The following is a 20,869-nucleotide window of genomic DNA, read 5'->3' on the forward strand; positions in this document are numbered from 1 at the left end:
AGTGTAGGGATGAGTTAAGCCCCAAATTCAACTGTGTTTATCCTCCTTCCTGCTTTGACCTAGAGTGCATTTAGGTTTATGTATACAGGATCAGCTCAACAAGACAACCATTCCTGAGAGGATTTCTACAGAAGCCCTGCGTGAAGATATTTTATGGAAGGTAAGATATACTGCTTGGGAAAACAGAAATTCTATTTACCAGCCGTTAGATTCAATCTAAATGTGAGAGTCAGAACTGTTGAATATAGTAGCTGATAGTCTTGGCCACAAAGGGCTTAAGTTACCTGAGTCCAGTCGTGCTGAGAATCTAGCAATCAATCACCTTTAATTAAACACTGCGTTATATACACACGTACATATGTACATCCACATACAGCAGTTAAAGCAAAAAGTACATGTCCAATCACTCACTGAAGAAATAGATGCATGTAGCTTTACATTCTTCTAAAGCCAGTCCTTTCTTCGTAGCTTGTAATAGGCCATGCGTGGGTTATAAGAGTACCTTACAGAAGGCACCTGTCCTGTTATAATAAGTATTGCACAGATTAAGCAGCTGGAGGCTGGCTCCAAAATACCTCTGTTTAAGCTTCAACTGGAAGCTAGAAATAAAACTGCCCTAAAAGACACTGCAACTGTAGCAGCTAACGTAATGACTTAAAGCAAAACAAAACATCACAACTCATTCTTGACTCTAAAAAAAAAAGCTAATGATTTTAATAATCAAGAGGCCCTAGCATGCTGAATAAGACACTGTCTTAGTGAACATCTGATACCGTGTAATATACAAGAATCAACTGTGCAAATATAGATAGAGCCTGCTACCACTGTGCACTTGGTGGGTTCTACCAATAGCATAATTTTTCCCATTTGGAAGTATTCATGGAGATCACATACACTCCACTCCTGTGTTGCACCAAAAAATAGTTCAAAACCAGTATTGTGCTGTAAATTGTAAGGGTTCCTGTACTTCACAGGCCAAAAGAAAAACCTGTTAAGTTCAGTGACTTAAGCCAGGTGAATTTCAAAGTCTTACATATGGAACAAATTGTTCACCTCCACCCTTCATCCTGAATCGGTAATGAAAGCTCATTTGCAGGACTAACTGTCCTCCATCATCCCTGCCCTACTGCTGTAGCTTTTCAGATACAGGGTAAGTCTGATGTTTTATAGTCTTTTTGGTACATGTGGTACGGGCAACTTGTGCTTAGCTTCCCATGGTGTTTTAGGATGTTTTCTTGATTCTGACTTACCCAAACTAATGTGCTTTTGATTGCAGAAAACTTGCATGATTTAGTCATTAAATGTGAAATCATCCTTAATAGTACTGCTTAATTGTGTGCTGTTTTATTGCTTGTCTAGGGCACGGCCACTTCTTTAGCGCTGATACTGTCCAGTGTCATCCATTACTGCTGGTTTGTCAGGTGAGGCAGCATCCATATCTGCAAAATTGACATTTAAGTGAACATGCACAAGCTCTCTCACTGGATGTTGCTCTTCTGTCACACACCCCACTAGTTTGTTTGCTTTGCTGGTCACAGAAGAAAGGCCTCAATCTCCAGTAACCTGAACAAGTTACTCGCCTGTCATGCAGTGCCCCTTCTGTAAAAGGTGCTTGAAAAGGAAAATAGTATATATAGACTGACACAATAGGTAAGAAAAATCTTTAAATCGGTGAGGCTTTTCTCAAGAGCTTGACAGCTGCTTTGGAGGGCAGACCCAGTTGCTCTCTGGATTTTAGCCAGGGAACAGCCTTGGGAAGCCTGTACAGTCTGTGCTAGCAGGGCTTACTCCTGCTAGCTCAGCCATAGCATGTAGTGCTAGCACAGCTGGCACCCGATTTGGTTTAAGCTTCCTCTGTGATATCCACAGACCATTCCTAGTTTTTTCCCTTACTTCTCCAACAGAAAAGAAAGCAAATTCTGAGCTGTGGCTGCCAAGGCTTTGTGGGCAAGTCAAAGCAGGAAGAAGGGGCAGGAAGCAGCAGTAAAATAAACATTTCCTTGCATTTTGCTGAAGTGCTGCACCCTGGTTATGTATTGATGCATATGCCACTCTTCCTCTCATTATAATGCAGGGCTTAGTGCTGGCGCTTTCTTACCTGACGGGGGCTTGGGGTACATCCTGTGGAAAAACAAGAGGAAAGCGTAGAAGGTAAAGGCCAAGCCTCCAAAGATCATTCCACAGACCAGGAAACTGTAGCTGCCCTGATCATGTATAATCTGCAATAGGAGGGGAAAAAAGAAAAAGGAACAGACATGTCATCATAGCACTCAAATACCTAATTAGCAATTGGTGAGAGCTTTACTTTTCGATAACTCAAATGTAAACCAGTGCTTTTCCCCCACAGCAACTGTGCAAAACTGAGACTAAGGTTTCTATTTAAAAGTTCCACTGAGTTTTTGGCATGCCCTGTCTTTCTCCTTTGCCAACACTTACCGATCCCACCAGTAACTGCAGTACCATCTCTCCAATTCCAGCTCCAGTCACTAACACAGTCGTGGCACAGCCTGCAAAGAAACAGTGTGAGAGATACTGACAGAGAACAAATGATTCAGCCACCAGGACCAGGCTGGTAACTTCTTCAAACTGTTCTTTCACGGACCTCTCTGTACAAGATGTACAAACGCTCAATGGACGTTTCCATCTAATGTTGAGAATCACTCCTCTAACTTGTGGGTGGTACAAAAAGATAAAAGTTTAAGGCAAAAACCATCTCCTGTTCTGTAACTTGTCTCTGTCAGCAGAGGTGCTGTTGCTTCTTGCTGAGAAAAACTCATTCTTCTGTATCGCTGTCCCAGAGATGAAGGTTGGCAGAGACCTCCTATAAGAGCTGGCCAAACCAGGATTTTCAGTTCACTGATAACCTGGATGACGCTGTCAGAACAGACATCCTCGTCAGTCCCTGAGAGCTCTAAAGCTGCAGGAAACTAAGCACCAGTCTGGATCCCTGCCTGTAGGAGTTATTAGTACAGTGAATCTGGGATTTGTGCAGTGGGGTTTTCCAACTACAAGCTTGAATGAAAATTGTATTTAATAGCAGATCTTTCTTCCAGTCCTCCTAAGCATCCCTGAAGAGGGAAGGGGATTTGCTAGGTGTGATGGTGTCTGAGCTCTAGCCTTGAGCACCTGCCTACTTTCAGGGTCTGCCAGGCATGCCCAAATCCCTGCTTACCTTTGTACTGCAGGATGTCCTCAGTGTAGGCAAGCATGCTGGGGAAAGTGCTGCTGAGAAACAGACCCAGAGATGCTGTCCCCACAAACAAGAAGACAACACTGTAGGAGAAAATCAGGAGCAGGAGGAAGGTTATCAGGACTCCAACCTGTGAACAACAAACACAGAGTCAGCAGGAAGGTAAATGCTGAGTTACAGTAACTCTAGCTTTTTTTTTTTTTCTTTCCCCAGCATAATACAACATCAACTACATTTTCACAGTCTTTAAAAAAAACTGAGGTGACAAGTCAAATTAAAATCCATCTATCTTTACAGTACAGAATTTGGTTCTTTTTCTAATGGGACTTAAAATGACTATATGTAATTTATCTGTCTTGACTTCATTAGGTAGAGATTGAAGATCATGTCTGGAAAAATACTTCTTTGGCTTTAAATACAACAGTACTGCTGCCTCCATAATATAAATGTTTCAATCATTAATAAGTCTTACTCAGCAGGCTAAAGCATTCACTCGCTCTCAATAACTGCTCACAACCCTGCCCCTCGCAAGCAGAGCCAAAGAGCCAAATAAGTTTAAACAAACTTGCCCTCACTTCTGGCTTGCTTTAGTGTACAAGTAATAGCAAAAGCGTCCACGATGCAGTTAGCCATGGCAAAGAGTCAGCAGAGGGAGCTCTGCAATACCAACTCAAGTTATGTTTCTTAATCGTTCAGGCCCTAATTATGGGTGTGTGCACATATACACAAGAGCAATTTGGATTCTAAAGAAAATGAATTCAAACTGCAGTTTGCTATAATGCTGGAACGACTGCCAAGAACTGCTCTGTCGTACTACACAGAGCAGCACCAACCAGCAAGCACAGCATCAAGTGTTAGTCAAGCCAATTTTTGTCCTTGGATGATACTACTACTACTGCCTTTAAAGGGAAGTGAGAAGGCTTCTATTAAGGGTTGGAGGCTCTTCCCTCCTCTCTGCAAATATGAGCAGCTGCTAAAAAACTAAGTCCTGTCCTCGGGTTTAATAGAGCAGTCATGCAATTAAGAAAAGTAATCAAGCATATGCATAGGACTGCTCACACCAGCTATCTGATCTAGATCTGCTGGGGCTGAGCTTTCTCTGCTCCCATGTAACTAGTGACTACGTTCTGAAATAGGAGGTTATTATACTCATTTTAAAAATAATTGCAGTTCATTTGGCTGCAGCTGTTGGTATCTAAAAATTTGTTTTCAAAGTGACCAGCAACAAGGTGCCAAGCAAGCTTCCTCACCTGTGGCCTGTCTGCAACAGACATTGGCCTTTAAAACATCCCAATGTGTACTGTCAACCCTGTTCTCTCACCACGTCACAATATTACTGTAAGACTTGCTATGAAAATAAATTCTGGTTTAAATAAATTGTAAATTAATTGCCATCTTTTTTCTTTAAAAAAAAAAAACAACAACAACATAATGGGGAAATGGGACCAGCTCCTGCGCTGATGTCTATCACATCCTTCTATACATCTTTCCTATATATCCTTTACAGGCTTCCTTCCCCTTTTTTCAAATGAATATATTTTAATTTAAGCAAACTAACATTAACTTGATTTATTTCATAGCTGCTACAGTCTAAGCAGAGAATTTACTAAACTAGTAGATTTACTTCCTTCCCTTTCCTATGGCTAACACAAGCATTAATTTCCCTGTAGATGCAAGAGAAGATAATGTGCAAAGTAAATAAAGCTGGCAGACACTTTACTAGGTGCTCTCAGAAATCTGGCATTAGATTAACTAAGGAGCAAGCTCAGAAAAGCAGTACAATCAAGTTTTAAGTCCTAGCTATCTCCTATATCTATCAGCTGCAAACACAGAGAGAGTGTTGCAGAGGAAGATTAACGCAGCTCGTGTGTGCTAGTCAGACTGCCTGGTGCAAATCTGGCCGAGGAATGCCCTGAGAATCGCAGCAGCTCTGCACACCAAAACCAAAACGAGCACCTTGGAGGCAAGCAGAGGACAGACATGGTAAAAATAGCCTTACCACATTGATGAAGACCATAGTCGCTGGCTTCATTCGGTAGGACACGGGAATAGAAATGAGTCTGCCCAGTGTGATGAATCCCCAGAAGAGGCTGGGCAAGTAGCCAGCCACTTTATGGACTACAGAGAGAGGCTCTTCCACTGCATAGCTGTAAATGAAGCCCGAGTACTCTCCCTGTGGGAAAAACAAAACAGCATGTCACATCGACGTGGTGATTTACAGGCTTTGCAACTTCATCCTGTCCCTCAAGTATTCACACTGTTGTGATTGTGCAGGAGAGCCCACCTATGGATTTGCTATCGAACCTCAGTGAACCTCGTTCCCAAGAGTTTGCAGCTGGAGACAAGCTTCCACCAGGAGAGAACACGGAGTTTAAGCACTCCTAAAAGGGCAAGACTTAACAGCTCTGCTAGGTAAAATGCATACTAAGCTCTTATCTATACAGATGCTTTCTTCCCTAAAGACTGTCTTGGAACTGCACATTCTTAACACCTCTCCTAGTAAGAACCCAGACTCAATCAACCTTGAAGATGGAGGGCCTAGAAAGTTCCAGCATCTGACAGCTGCTTTGTGTAACCCCACTCCTGTTTAACACCTTCATGAGACTCAGCAGCGTTTTACCCTGAGTGGACTGAGACAAAACTGTTGAAAGAAAAGGAACAGCAGCCAGCCAAGAGTGAGTCTTCCTCATCTGGACAGAAGTGCTACGTACAGCAAACCCGCTGTGACTGCGCTGGTGAGGGACATGCTGTCAGGCCGCTACAGGGACTGCATGCATGCTCTCCTCTTGGATTTTGTGGGCTCAGGAGACCCGTCAAACAAAGAACCACCGTTTCTTATGACATAAAACAAAGCTGTGCTTGTGCCCTGGCTGAAGTGAGAAGAGACCTCCACTGCTCACAAGTAGACAACGCCACACCTCCAGCTCTAAACTGGCTAGGTTAGTAGCAGTAGCAATCTAGCTGCAGCACCGTAGAGCCTTAGAGAAGTCACACAACCCTCCCAAGAAGCAGGGCACATATCAGCTGGACTGATTAGCTTTTAATGAGCTACCCTGGGAGCCAGACTGCTGCACAGGCAGACCCTCAGGTCCGGCCTGCTGCACACGAGGGACATGTGGTTGTCTCTGGGTTTGGGCTGTTATAAGTGATTTGGAAGGAAGAAAGCCATATAGCTTTGCTCAGACAAGAGCCCTCTATCAGCTGAACTCACCACAATCCCATCAGTCATGAAGAGAACAAGAGCCCCAGTGATGTGGACTGCGAAGTAGGTGTAAGAAGCCCCTCTGAAGTTTTTGCTTTGGCAGCAGCTAAATAAGTCATCATGACCTGGTGAAAAACAATGCAAAGCAAACTTAGCTGGAACGTCCCCCTGGGGCTGGGTGGTTGCCAGCCCGCAATGGGGATTTGTTTTGCGCTCGGCTGCAGGACAGAGACGCATAGAGGACTGTGAACAACGTGGAACACTGCTAACCTCTGCCAACACGGCTTTCTGTACCTACCTATAGAACTTCAGAAGGAAGACATGCTTTGAGGCTGCTATCCACAGACTGGGATCCTAGCTCTCCAAGATACTTGCTGCTTATCTCTCAGTAGCTGCTTAGGCTCTTCTTCCCATTTCTGAGCTCCACATTGCTGGCCCCACTTGTACAGTCAAAAGAAATAAGCCCATTCAGCTCCAGCACTCGTGCTCAGCATCCCTCATAGTCGGTACAGCCACATGGGCGAGCCCTGCCCAGGACAGCTCACATTCTTCAGCTAAACAATATTTAACCAAACAAGCCAGCTCTGGGAAAGAGGGTGATAAACACACAAGCTGGTGTCGCTTCCTCTGAGTCGACAACAGAACAAGAATGTGCTCGAGCCAGCTGGGGACCAGGACCCCAGGCACAGCCGACTGGCCCCTACCACACCACTTTGTCACACTCCAGGGAGTGCAAAGCACCAGCCTTAACATACCTGCACTCAGAGCCCAGAGCAGGTGAGATGATTGTTCCTGCACGGACAAAGATGAAATTCTCACTACTTCTATGGGGAAGGAGGGATTTTGCCAGCACAGACGTGTCTGCCAAAGATCACAGTAGTCAGCCATATAGCCTTCCTGCTTCTCTAAGGATTAATCCCAAAGGCGTTTAAGAGAAGGATGGAGATTTGATGACCATGAGGCTTCAGTGGGTTGTATGAAAATGGGCAGCTGGGTTGAGGAAAGAAGCCGTCAGTGTCTCAGCTAAGGGAAATGCTATTAGATGAACACAGCCTTACTAGACACCAGAGAACCCACACCACTAGGCACGGTTACGAATCATTCTCTGCAGCACCTCACCACATCTCTAACTGCATCTGCTTTCAAGTTTTCCCTAAAATTTAATTGTTACGGTAAAGCCATCTCTTCTGTAACAACACTCCTCTCATAGCCCTAAAACGTGATTACTTCCGAGATTCACTAGCTGAAGAATTGACTTTGATATGTTTCTCTTGGGTAGCAAAGAACAATGCTACTATTGTCCACAAAACGGGGTGTAGTCACAAGTTCAAACTATTGCTGGAATTTAACTTTTCGCCTCAAACAAGGGCACTATCCTTATTCCTTTCAGATCTATAAAAAAAATCAGCATTCTGGAGAATGATCGCCACTTTTATTCTGAACAGTTGGAGGAGCCAGCTCAAAACCTGACTGCAAACCAGAAGAAAATAAAGGGGCACGACTTTCACGTGTGCTTAAAAAACTTGAGAGCCCAGGTTTAATTTCGGGGAGCTTGCAGGAAAGCAGCCTGGGATCCCAGTGGCAGCATACTAACCTCTGTTCAGGGGTTACGGTCCCAACAAATCTGAGGGCAATTGGGCACCAAACTGGATTGTTTGGGTACTTTTGGATTACACTCACTTGTATGTTTTGGAAAGTTCTCTCCTTAGACAATAGCAATTAAGCTCACTTGTTAAACTGAATGGAGACATTCTGAAATTCGTCTTTTTTTTTTCCCCCAGCTCACCGCCCTTCCCCCAGACCCGTAAGAGAGGTGCCTCCAGCTCACCTCCTGCTGGGTGGGGTCTCTGCACGGAGGTAGCAAGATCGTCCTTCACTGTAGGTCGTGTTTCCATCGCCAGCTCGTCTGCTGACAGCAGTGGACGGCTGCTGCTGTTGAAGCATGGCACCATCCGCTCTTTGTAGAGCAAGAAGAACACTGCGATGGGGACTGGCAGCTGTGGAGGAGCAGAGAGGGGCAGGTAAGCACTGCACACATCCCACACAGAGCACAGTCCAGTTCCCCACTCACGAGGGACTTTTAGGAAGCTGGATTCAGCACCGGCAATAGATATTGGTGAGTTAATCTCCCTCTGAGAGCAACCTCATGCTGCCCTGACCTCAGGGCAAGGACAGAGGCTGGCAAAGGGGTAAGGAGCCACTGCAGGAAGTACTGAGGCTTGTTAGAGAAACATATTAAAAAAAAAAAAAAGGCATCAAGCTGAGAAGGTTCTCAATCTGAACAATCTGTGTGAGTGGGTCCTAGTGGGGCTGGGACCATTCATCTGGGTTGGGGGCAGGAGCACTAGACCAGAAGGCACCCAGTACACACCTCTTGAAGCCTGTACCGACCCTTTGAAACCAAAACGTTCTGATTTCCAAGCATTTGTCTACTTCTGCACAAAGAATAATAATAAAGTAGCTTTTTTCTTGTGGAGAGCAGAGCAGTTTGAATGGGAGACCTTTGGCTGAAATGCTTTGTGAGGAATGCACAAGCTGCTCCACGACCTGCTTTGTCCAGCCATTAGCAGAGGTTGCTCAGCATCTCGTAAGAGACGAGCTCGTGGTTCCCAGGCCAACGGGCACGGCACTGCTGCAGCCAAGCAGCCCCAAACAAACCCTTCAGTACAGCCTCTGCTGAGGGACTTGGGACCAAGAGCAACCACCCTGCTCCTCCAGCCCCTGCCCTCTCAGCCACAGCTGCCTAAGAGTTGCCTACACACCAGGGTCCCCGCTGCATGGGTGCTGGCCCCCACCAGCACTGTTCCCTGCAGTCAGGGCTTTCCACCTGGTGCTACACACGTGGGGACAAAAGAGAGGGACCGCAGGCTTGCACCTGCCCGCTGGATCCATCACACGGCAGCATCAGGACCCCCCAGCACCATGCTCCCTCGCTGCCTCGTGCCCAGGGATGAGCCTGCATCCTGCACACACCCACGACTTGGTGGTGCCTGCAAATCCAGAGGGACTTAGATCTTTTTTTTTGGGGGGGAGAGAAAATAGAGGGAAGTAAATGAAGCTGGGTCTGCCCCTGGCCAGCCCTCCCTCCTCCTCCTCCTGCTGCAACCAAGCAGTGTTTATTCTGCAACACACTGGGGGAGAAAGCCAGGAAATCCTAAGTGACAGCTCACTCTCCAGCCATTGAGGTCTTGTTTTCTACATGTCTGTGAGCAAGTGTGAGCTCTAGCTCCAAATTTCCTGCCTTTTGTTGGCTCGTGGCACTATTTAAATGTATGGAGAATTCCCCCCCACACCCGCCTCTCTTGCATGAATTCATTTATGAGGACTTCATTGTTCTGGGAACAATGGGAATAGGAACAGTTAGTTCGGTCCCATGGAAGAAAAACGCATTTGCTTGATAGTTCTAATCCTTCCGGAGGTCAGGACCAGATTTTTATTCTTCTAAACTGCAGATTTTGCAAAAAAAAAAAAAAAAAAAAAAAAAAAAAAAAAACACCACACAGAGGGACTGGCCAGATAGATAACAGCTCCGGGCACTTAAGGAGTGCTTAGTGCCTATACAAAGGGTCACGGTGCCTGGCTCTCATGGTTCCCAGCGGGACCATGGGCACGTCCCTGCTCCTGCATCCCCATCCCCAAAGCAAACACATCCCCTTCCCCTTTATCCAGGCAGTACCACCTCAAAGCTGGCAGCGCCTTGGGTGCAAGAGAGTCCTGACCCCATGAAGACATGAACTGCTTGCTGATGGCTCACCAGCGCTGGCTGTTTAAATGCCCCAAATCTGGTCTCACTTGCCGTCAAGCGCAGGCCTCACCCACTACCATGCCAAAGCGAGCTCAGGGAAGAAAGGAAAGCAAAGCTCAGGAGCCAGCAGGTTTCCAGGGCCCCATCCCGAGCCAGGGCTGTGTCCCACATGTCAGCCTGCTGGCAGGACGCCTGGGGACAGTCACCCGTGACCAGCAGCTCCACAGGAGAGCCCAGCCATAAGTCCAGGGTGCACGCAGGGGACGGGGCGTCCGCGAAAGCACTTTGCTTGTTACACGGGCAGGTGGAGAGGAGCAAACAGAGGTGAACGGCGGAGCCCTGCCAGGGCACGTTTCACCCGGCAAAGGAACAGACCCACACCGCAGGTGCAGCCTACCCTTGCCCCAGGACAGCTCGAGGACCATCCCTTCCACACCACGAGCTCCTGCAGCTCCCGTGTGCACCAGCTGGAGGTGGAGCAGTGAAGACAAGCCTGGCTCATGGAGGGAACATGGGAACATCGAGCTGGGAGCCTGCACGGGGTGAAAGGCAAAATGCCCGGGGAGAGCCCCACTGCCTATAGCCACTGCTCCAGCCCCAGCACTGAACTGCTGGGGACATCACCCCCAGCCCCGTGCAGTTTTTAACTGTTATTATAAACTCAACTGCGATATGCAACAACTCATTAAGTGTGAGTATAACTCCAGGATCCTGCCCTCCAGTTTCTATTTCAGTCTTCCCCACCAGGAACATGGGATTGTTCCTTGCCATCGCGTCCAGGCTACTTTTAAGCAACCTAAGCACAATGGAGTGTCCTGCACTTCCCCTGGGAAACCACCTTCCGGACAAACACATCCCTCTCGGAGGAACATTTTCCTGACTTCCAGCCCCTTGGAACAGGCAGGATGATGAAATTTCCGTTCTGTGGGAAACTGAATTTTAAAACGTGTTTTTGTTCCAAATCTGGCTGAAAAGCCAAAATTTTCTCTTAGAATGAAAAATTTTGGCTGTGAGTCATCCAAGCACTTCATTTTGATAATGCTGAACCATTTAATTCTACTAAAGCAAAAACATTTTGCTTCAAGAGCATTGAAACAACTATTCCGTCGGCTTTACACTTCGTGTTCATGCCAAAGTCAAATTGAGATATTTCAACTTTAAACAAAACAAGAAATTGAAATGAATCATTTCAGCTGTCCTGTCAGAATACACACAGCCCTCTGAGAACTGGCACGGAATTGGGGTTTTGACCATTTAAAAAAAAAAAAAAGTTGCTGGCTCTGGTTTCCATTTCTACAGCTTACTCATTTCATCCCCTTCCCTGGGGTTTTCAGTTCCATCTCCTTTCTCTGATATTTACACCTTAAAGGGTCGGTTCTGGAGCGCAGCTGCCCACACTATCTCCAACCAGCGGGCTGGGTTATCCCGTTTAAATAAGGAATCGAGTCAGCTCCCTCTGCAAGGCTTTGGAGAAGACGATAATGGCTCTTCTTGGCAAGGAGACACCGGAGCTGCGTGCGCAGCGTGTGTCTGACTCCCCAGCTCCCCATGTCTTCCTTACCTAATCCTCAGCCCAGAAGCCCACCAGCATCCCGCTGCCTCCCCAGGGGTCCTGCTCGCTGCATGCACACACAACCCACACCGACAGCACTTGCAGTGATGCTCAAGCCCAGCTCGTGGCCTGCCCACACCAGCTGCTGGGTGCAGAGGGACTCAGCCCGGGGTCCCATCCTGCTCCCGTGAGCAGCAACAGCAGCAAAACGTCCAGGGGCCAGTGGTGGGAACAGAGCGGGCTCTGCTGACCGCCCTCCCGTCAGTGCTCCGGGCATTGGACGCGCGCTGAATTCAAGGCAGATATTAAGCGCTGCCTTTGAAACTAAATTGGCTTGCCCAAGATAGGCTGGCAAAATAGATACTGCTCTGGTGTAATTAAAAGCACATTTCCCATGGCATACACAGAGTCAGAGGTAATTACAACAGCCTTCTCCTAGGCAGAGAACATCATTCTCGGTACTTCTGCAGAGGAACTCATTTCAGCACCTGCCCAGATATTTGGGCTGACTGCTCTGCTCACATCAGCAAGCTGAGCGGGCCCGATGAGCACCGCTGGAATAGGCATGCTGGGGTTTTAGTTAATCACCTAACGGGCAGACCACGAGCAGAAAAAACCTGTGCCCTTTGCCTTGCACAGATGAAGCAGTGGAAGATCATGGGCTGCTCGTCGGCCTGGGATGGGGAGAGGGAGCACCAGCACAGCTTTGCATTTCAGTGGAAGGGCAATGGCTAAACCTGCACAGCTGGTGGCAGTGAGCAGCCACTGGGCCTGCTTCTAAAAACTGCCCTCGTAGTTGATCGGGGAGAAGAAGAAACATTAAGCCATTGCTGCCCTCAGCATCAATCCAAGCACCACCAGCAGCACTCAGGGCTGATGCTCACTGCAACACCCACTGCCCTTATCGCTCCAGATCGACACGGGCAATTGCACGCACGCTCGCAGGGCTGCTGCTGCCACCAGGGGAGCGACAGCCCCAGTAACCCAGTCCTTTGGTGGGCATTTTCCTACAAATACAGAGGCTGTGAATCGCCCTCCCGCCATGCCTTCCCCACGCCACCAGCCCCGTCCCCAGGCTGACCGCAGAGGAAGATTTTGTGAATCTGAGCATTGAGAACCGCTTTAAATCCTGACTACACGGATGCCAGAGGAATAAGCAGCTTCCAGCGAGAGCAGACAAAGCCCGCAGGACGGTACAGTGACACCACATCCAACAGCACAGCCACCACAGCTCAGCACCATGAGCTGTGCGGTCGCACTCCACACGCACACATCCTGCCCCAGGCACTTGCTCCTTGCTGCTGTGAACCAGGCATTAGCAAACACGGCCCTTTGCTGCGAACCAGCACAACCACCCACACGCCTCCTCCATCGCTGGCACCACCCAATGGGCACCCCCAAACACCACCGTGGTCTGCGGCACACCGACAGCCCCTGCAGCACTCACATTGATGAGGGCCATGATCCAGAAGGCGTAGGAGACGCGGGTGACCACCATGCCTTTCATCGGCAGGTCGTAGTGGGACAGGTTGCCCGGGTGGTGCGGCACCAGCGACTTGCGGATGTGAGGGAGGTTGCTGGAGGCATTGGCCGTGGCGTTCGAGAGGATGCAGTTGGTGTCGGAGAGGAAGGGGTCAGCGATCAGCGGGCTCAGCAGCGCTCCAAAGCCCACGAAGAAATGAAGGGCCTGCAAGAGGTGAGGCACGCAAGTAGAGCTGGTGGCTACGGCCCTCTTCAGAGCCTGGCTGCGCTCCTCCCTCTTCTTCCTCAGGGGAGGAAGCACAGCCAGGGGGGACGTAGGCTCCACGCTCACCTGCAGGAAGATGGCCGAGTCCTTCTGGTAGATCTTCACCAGCTGCATGTTGGAGATGGTGTCGATGCAGCCCATGGCCAGTCCCGCCACAGCCATGACCACGGCCAGGACCACCACATTGTGGCACAGGGGGATGATGGCAAAGACCAGGGAGATGGCGAGGGACGAGGCGAAGAGCGCAAACAGCGACTGAGCCAACCTGAGGGAGGGAACGAGGAGAGACAGGACAGTGTTAGTGTCGTGAGAGCAGCATCCACAACACAGCACTGTTTTCAGCCCCAAGCCAGTTGGTGGCAAAGACATTTGCAGGCGATGTCCCCGCAGGCTGACGGGGACATCCTGCTCCCTCTGCCCCCACATCCAGCCATAACCAGCCCAGGACACCGCATCTCCTGCCTGGAGTGTGATGCCCCACAGAGGCAGATCTTCTAGGCAACTTTCAAGATGAGCAACCATCCCTTCAAACCTTTTCTGCACATTTCAAGGCAGAAGACAACCCGAGAACCTTCCCTTGTTAGCAGCACCGATCCACCATTCCCCTTCTGCACCCTGTGCTCTGCTCTGGCAGCATCACCCATCCCCCAGCACAGCAGGGCAGAGCTCAGGACCGTGGCCGTTCCCACTTCAGGCGGCTGCTTTCTGACCCGCTCGTGCCACGGGAGAAGCCCGAGGGACAGGCACGGTGCAGGAAGCTGGTGCATTGCACCGCGAGCCCAGCGCCAGCCAGAGAACGGCGCCCAGGCTGGCACCGCGCTGCTCCGGAGCTGCCAAGTCCAAAGGCAGGAAGGAAGGAAGGAAATGGGGACCAGACAGCGAAGCACTGGAACGACTGAGGCTAGCAGAAAGATGGGACTCCAGAGTCACAGCAGCGAGTAAATAGCACGGGCGCGTCCCTCCCAGCCCGGGCTCCCACACCCTGCCCCAAGCCCGGTGCAGCACCCGGCAGCCCCCTGCCACGAGCTGCTAATGAGCAATGAGTGCAGCTGGGGGAAGCACGGGTACGTCCATCCCCAGCGTACGGGTACGTCCATCCCCAACACAGGCACGGAGCCAGCAGGTGAAACGCCCACAGCTCGCTCCCCCAGGCCATCTGCTTGCTGCAGCCACTTCACGCTCTGCCCAGAGACAGGAGAAATCATGGAGCAGGCACAAGGCAGAGCAACCACGAGAGCTGGCTGGGCACCACGGTGCCGGTCCTCCTGCCCTGGCTGCTCATCCAGAACGGCTCAGCCTCAGGCACATCACACCTGTGCTTCTGCATGGCCCTCATTCATCTGCAAACTCTCAGTAATCTGCCTTCCTACGTCCTGCTCGTTGCTCGTGCTGCACTTCAACAGTGTCAGGAGGAAAACAGTCCAAGAGCAATTGTCCTTTATCCTCGGGCCTGGTGGCACAAGCTGGGTGGTACCGGAGGCTCTGTGTGCCCACCTCACCCAGCCCAACCTCACTCACCCATCAGCTAGACCACGCTGGGCGAGCCAACGTTTTGTAAAGCTGTGACTCCCAATCTTCCTCTGACAGCAACACAGGGATCCAGCACGGGATTTCTGGGGGAGGGAGGGAGCAAAGCAAGATGTGCACAGCTACGGCAGGAAAAACAGCTAGCACATGACTGAGAAGCAGCTTCGAGCCTGGAGAGAGGAGGCAGCGCTCTACAGGGTACAGCAGGAGGGCGAGCAGCAGAGGCACCAGCAGCTGGCGAATCCGAGGCTGGGAGCGATGGAGGAACGCGCACCGAGACCTCCCCAAACGCCTCCTCTCTTCTGCAGCCCCAGCAAGGCAGCCTCAGCACTGCGTGTGCCTGGCTAGGGAGCATGTTCATTACTGGAGTTAAACATTAATTGCAAATAATACGTTCTTAAAAAGCACTGCACAACCTCACCGTTCCCCAAAGAGCAGAAATTCCTGCCTGCAGCCGTAAGACGTTAATCACACGATCGTGCCTGCCCCCAGACAGCAGCAACACACAGCCTGGGGCAGCACGCAGCCCTCCTGCCCCTTCCCTGGCTCTGGCATTAGTGGGGGCACCAAGGAATTGCCGCCCTCCCACACCACTTCGCCCGGGGTACTCGAGGGACACTGCCCAGCACGCACAGAGGCACCGCACAGCCAGCCGGGGATGCCTTCAGAGACAAACCTCTTTGGGAGCATCTTTTCAGAGTGGGTCTGAACCCCGTGCCACGCTGATGTGAAGCCAACGTGCCCTTCCAAAGGGCTTAAAGAGCCACCCTGACGTTAATGCCGTGACATTGCTGCCCTGCCCATCACGAACCAGTCCCCATGTCCTCGGGTGCACAGCTCAGCTCTGTGCCAGCCGCAGCCATCGCCTGTCCCGGGGCAGGCTCTGTTTCAACAGGGCGTGAAACAAGTCTGGTAATGCCATGGGCAAAAGCTTGCTTCATCTTGATTTTCAGTACAAATACAGACTGCGAAAGTGGGCTTCATGATCCTTCTGACCTCTTGGGTTCCTGGAGCACCCTGCGCACATCCCGGCTCCATCACAACCCTTGGGGGAAGATCTGCAGCCTGCCACCAAAAGGTTCGGGCTGACCTGCTCCATGGGATGTACAACCCCGCTGCAGTCACTGCCAGCAAAGCTCACCCTCTCCCTCCCTTGCAGTGTATATGAGCCCCAGCTCACAGCTCCTGTCGCAGTGGGCACTCTCCAACTCGCAGGATGTTTTTCCCTACCTCAGGAAGCATTTTCTAAGTCCAACACGTCAAGAAGAAAAATAATAATCAGGTTAATTCCATTTGGCAAAACGGATCATTAAAACCCCAAAGCCCTAAGAGGACAAGGCAAGGACACGGAGGAAGAAGAGGGTTTGGATTATCTCACTCCTGCCTTCGGGTACCCCGGTCTCCAGCGGGAAGCACTGGCCGGGCTGGAGGAGCCTGGCTGGGTGACGCTGCCTCCCCCGAGGAGCCCGTGCTTGCCACCATGCTCCGTGCTCTCCCAGCAACAAAAGGCTTTGCTCTCCTTTGCAGTGAGAACCGTCCTGCGTGCACCCTCCACGTGTCTGAGCAGAAACCTTCAGAGGATGGGCGTCTGAAGGGCAGGGAGGGAACGGGGCCACTGCTCCCAGAGGACGCTCTGCGGCATGAGCGGGCACCCGGGGTTCAGGTGAAAGAAAGAAGGCTCAGGGGGTCCCATCTCATAACCCTCCTGGTCCTGGTGGGGATCCTGACTTCAGGCAGAGCCTGCACAAGGTCCCAACACAGCAACAGGCACGCCAGCCCCCTCCTCTCCTCTGCTAACGCCAGCGGGGTGAGCTCAGGCTGACCTGACACTGGGAGCAAGAGCGAAAATGCAAAGTTTTCACAAAGGCAGTTTCAGAATGAAAAAAAGCCAGCTGGGGTACAGGTGCTCAGTTACCTGGTGCGTCTGTCCCAAGCATGTGTGGCACAGCAGCACAGAGCGAGCACGGCTTTAGCTTTACAATGCAAGCATAAAATCCTGTAAAAATGGATTGAAAAGGAAAAGGTGAAGGCCAGGAGAGAAAAGCCGTTGGTGCACTTCACCCGTGGGTGCACAGAGCTCCTCACGAAGGGCATCAGCTGCTCCCAGGGCTGTGTTGGTCAAGGCACCTCTACCAGGACCCCCAAACCTTCTTCCCACCTATGTGAAAGAACGATTTCACTATACTCACAAAAAGTTGAATTCTTCTGAGCCAGAGCTGCGGTTACAGCCCAGCGATCCTCAGGCACACGTTAGCAGAGAGCAGAGCCCGTGCTGTGAGCCTGAGCTGCCCAACGTGCACGGCAGCGAGGTGGGAGGCTGCTCTGTGCCCCCGGCCAGCCAAGGGGCCGCAGGGCACAGCCAAGGTCCTGCTGCAAGCACTGGAAGCAACAGCTACGTTTGTACACTGCTCGCGATGACAAACTTTTTTCTTTGAAATCTAGCAGGAGAGGGAATTTTGGAGCTTGTCTTGGCGATCCAGGCACGCACCGAGTTGCGGAGGGACCGGTGCCATCGTTATGCTCTGTCCTCGCAGCGCTCCAGGACTCCAGCAGGGCCGGGAGAGCAGAGACCACGACCCCGTGTTCAGCAACTTCTCTGTGCAGAGGAAGCAGAGCCATGTTCAGGTGCCACCTGCCCCTTCTGCCACTAAACCCAGCCACAGTGCTGCTTCCTCGCTCACGATCGTTGTTCAGAGCGGAGGGCTCAGACTAACACGATTTTAACCAAAAGCAAGCCTGTGTCCCTGAGACGTTAGAAATTAATTGTAGCCAGACCGCGGCTCAGCTGCACTGCTGCCAGGTGAGGCTCTGGGACCCTCTCCCAGCCAGCAAAGCCCATCCCGATGCTCTTGCCTGCCCCGGGACCGCTCGGTTCTCCAGCCCATGGAGCAGGAGCACGCAGCAGGGCAACTCAGGAGGGGAGAGCGAAGCCCAGAGCCCGCACACTTAACGTGCTTGTGCAAACCCACGCATCAAACCACTGCGCTGCTCCAAGTAACCCCGGCACGCTCACAAACTACAGCCACCCAAAACGCCCTCCTGCCCAGCAGTGCTGCTGCTGCTCGCCGGGGCTTGCGGGCACGGCACAGCCCCTTGCTCAGGGAGGCTGCGATCGCCTGCCCCGAGCGCGTCCTGGTGCACAGCCACAGCGAGCGGCGCGCGTGCTGTTCTCCCCAACTTGCTGCTGCAGAGTTAAAAGTTCAGGAGTCTCCAACCACGAAACCTCAAGCTGGTTTTTATGAGGTGCTGGCCAAGGGCAGGAGGTTTTGGGTAGGAAGCTGATGACAGGAAACAATTCTGCCTTTTCCTCCGCCGCTCCTTCAAACACACTCGAAGCAGAGCGGGGCTGACAGAGCACTGCCTGCCGACCCGGCAGCCTCGGGTCTGAGTCAGACCCAGGGCAAGGCCCCCACACACCGTCCCCGTCCCCCCACATCATGATCCTCTCCTGGCACAGCCCACGGGAGCACAGCTTGGGCTGCTCCACAAAGCCTCTGGGCTCTGCCCGGGCACGATGGCTGGGACAGCTCCCGGACGAGGATGGTAACTTCACAGGTGCTCTGATGCCACCTAACTCAGCCAACACTCTCCACTTGTCATGAGACAAGAGTTTAACAAACCATTTTTAAACGGGTTTTGGACAGAATTGAAGGGCTCATGCAAGATTCTTTTATATACGTGTTAAATTTATACAGATGACGTGTGTCTGGAGACGCACGCGGAGGTGAAACGTTACACCACTGCCTGGAGAACGAGCAGCAATGTAAATAACCAGCTGAGCCTCAGGAGAGCGGAGCTGTCATCAAGCCTCCGACCAAGTGCCAGTTTGGCAACCTTTAGGGTTGAGCCTTGCACATTGCTTATTTTAAACACATCCTGGGCAGAAGCTCGGTGCGAGTCCCCGCTCGGCTGCACCTTGCTGATGCCCGCTGCTGCCCTCGTCCCCTGGCATCACGCCGTGCGTGAGCCCCCGCTGCCGGGGGGGGCCTGGCAGTGCCTCAGCTCCTGACACGGGGTTATTAAAACAGGCCCTCGATGTTATCTTTGCGATAAGCGATTCGGGTAAGGGAAACATCCTCCAGGAAGTTCTCGCTGTAACTTCGCGCCGCGGCTGCCCCTGTCCCGAGCTCGGGGGCACGGGCAGCGGGTGGAAGGGCACGGGTGAGCGAGCGGGGCCCTGAGCAGCCCCCAGCCCGCACCCCAGGCCCCCCCTCGGCTCCCTCCCTCTCTCCCTCGCCCCCAGCCTCCCCTCGGCACCCAGCACCCAGCACCATTTCCCGGGGGACCGTCGGGCTCCGCGCCCCGGCTGAGCCGTGCGAGCCCCGGGGAAGGGCGCGGGGGGCCCGGCGCTGGCCGCCCCCAGCCCGGGGCTGCTGCGGGGGGGGGCTCCCGGCTCCTTACGTCCTCTTGAAGACCCCTCCGAGGCAGCTGCCGAGCAGGAGGCAGAACTGCTGCGAGAAGAAGACCCAGGTGATCTGCGAGAGCGAGCTCTGCGTCTGGCAGCGCAGGTCCAGCAGCGTGGGCCCCAGGAAGGCGATGCAGAGGCCGAAGCTGAAGAAGACGCTCCAGTAGGTGAGGGTGGGCTGCAGGTTCCTGCGGAACCTCGCCGACACCCGCTCGTCCCACCACATCCTGGGCGGCGGCGCGGGGCGGCCCGCGGCGATGCGGCTCCAGCGCCGCCCGGCCCCGCTCCTCCTTCGCGGCTGTGCCTCCGGAGCCCGCCGAGCCCCGCCGGGCGCCGCCTCCTCCCTCTCCTCCCTCTCCTCCTCCTCCTCCTTCCTCCTCCTCGTCCTCCTCCTCCTCCCGGGGCCGGGCGGAGCCTCCCGCGGGCGAGCAGCGCGCAGCGGGGTCCCCCCGGAGCCCCCCGGTGGCCGCGCTTCAGAGCATCCCTCGGGGCTGAGCCCAGGTCCCGGCCCCCGGAGCTGCCACCCGCTGTCCCCCTGCCACCCTCTTGTCGCCTCTGCCCCTTCTCCAAGCGAGCTGGCTTTTGGGGAGCGCGTGCGTTTGGAAGCCGGAGCGGCTGATGCTTACGCAAAAGGTCTCCTCTAGAGGCTGGGTTTATAAATATTTCACCTACTTTTAGGGGAAGACTGGCCGTTTTTAGAATGCTCTTTCCAGGCAAACCGGAATCGCTGGAGCCGGGCTAGGGCAGAGGGCCGGCTGCAGCCCTGAGCCCCTTCAGTTCCTCCCCGTGCCGGGGACCCCGCTCGCTGCTCCCCTGTCCCGTGACCTCAGGAATGCTGCTCCGGGGCCCTGGGTGCTCCTTTCCACCTGGACATAGCTTAATGTTTAGCTAATCCAAATTACATCCGAGTCCTAATTCTTCCCTGTCCGTGGCATCTGCGGGAGCCTTCCTGGCGTAAGGAGGGCAGGATCAGGCCCTCTCCCACCAGCACAGCGAACAAATGAACAAACCGTGGGCAGTGGCAGGGTGGGAGGTGAAGCCCCAATTGCCCTGAAGGGAGACCTGTGGCTCCACGCACCTGAAACCAAGGAGCAATCAAGCTCAGCTGCCTGGAGGCACGGGGCAGTGTTGTTATCCTGCTTCACCCACGGGGAAATAGGGCCAGAAAGGAACGCAGGCATTTGCTGACAGACACTGAGTGAGTCAAAGGCACGGCCGGAAAGAGGGTTTTGTCATTAGGTGATAACCATCTCCTTAGCAGCACCCACGGCAGGATGGGTGCCTGGTGCACAGGGCCCCGAGTGAATTGGGGCAGACAGCTTCAGATTCTCTTTCCCCATCCATACGTGGGGATAAAAGCCCCGGGGGAGGCAGGGTGGCGTTGATAAGGGCTCCAGTGCATGGAGCTGGGGTTCCTTGCACGATGCAGCAGATCCTTCTCTTCCTCACACCAGGTACCAAGCCCCCAAAAAGGGCTGCAGGGCTTCACCTGCTCCCCACA

The 20,869-nt window shown here is 52.5% G+C and overlaps 1 protein-coding gene across 1 annotated transcript; it reads right to left on the bottom strand.

The window, feature by feature from the left end:
- Window positions 1-300: 300 nt before the first annotated feature.
- Window positions 301-19,713, bottom strand: MFSD4A (major facilitator superfamily domain containing 4A). The gene is made up of 10 exons (XM_040535579.1): window positions 19,365-19,713; window positions 13,503-13,701; window positions 13,137-13,376; window positions 8,221-8,389; window positions 6,402-6,517; window positions 5,190-5,363; window positions 3,173-3,320; window positions 2,437-2,507; window positions 2,099-2,219; window positions 301-1,439 (listed from the first exon to the last, which is right to left on the bottom strand). Exons 1-10 carry the CDS (start codon window positions 19,592-19,594, stop codon window positions 1,375-1,377), a joined length of 1,533 nt encoding a protein of 510 aa, XP_040391513.1. The 5' UTR covers window positions 19,595-19,713; the 3' UTR covers window positions 301-1,374.
- Window positions 19,714-20,869: the final 1,156 nt, after the last annotated feature.

The sequence above is a fragment of the Cygnus olor genome, chromosome 24 (genome assembly GCF_009769625.2).
Source record: "Cygnus olor isolate bCygOlo1 chromosome 24, bCygOlo1.pri.v2, whole genome shotgun sequence".
Classification (NCBI taxonomy): Eukaryota; Metazoa; Chordata; class Aves; order Anseriformes; family Anatidae; genus Cygnus; species Cygnus olor.

Bases quoted from the DNA above. Each gene is read 5' to 3' on its own strand.
- MFSD4A (XM_040535579.1), bottom strand. From the start codon at position 19,594: ATGTGGTGGGACGAGCGGGTGTCGGCGAGGTTCCGCAGGAACCTGCAG. The intron at 3,321-5,189 runs GTAAGGCTATTT...TGTTGTTCACAG, and splicing joins CTATGGTCTTCATCAATGTG to GTTGGAGTCCTGATAACCTT. The intron at 2,508-3,172 runs GTAAGCAGGGAT...GTTTCTTTGCAG, and splicing joins GGACATCCTGCAGTACAAAG to GCTGTGCCACGACTGTGTTA.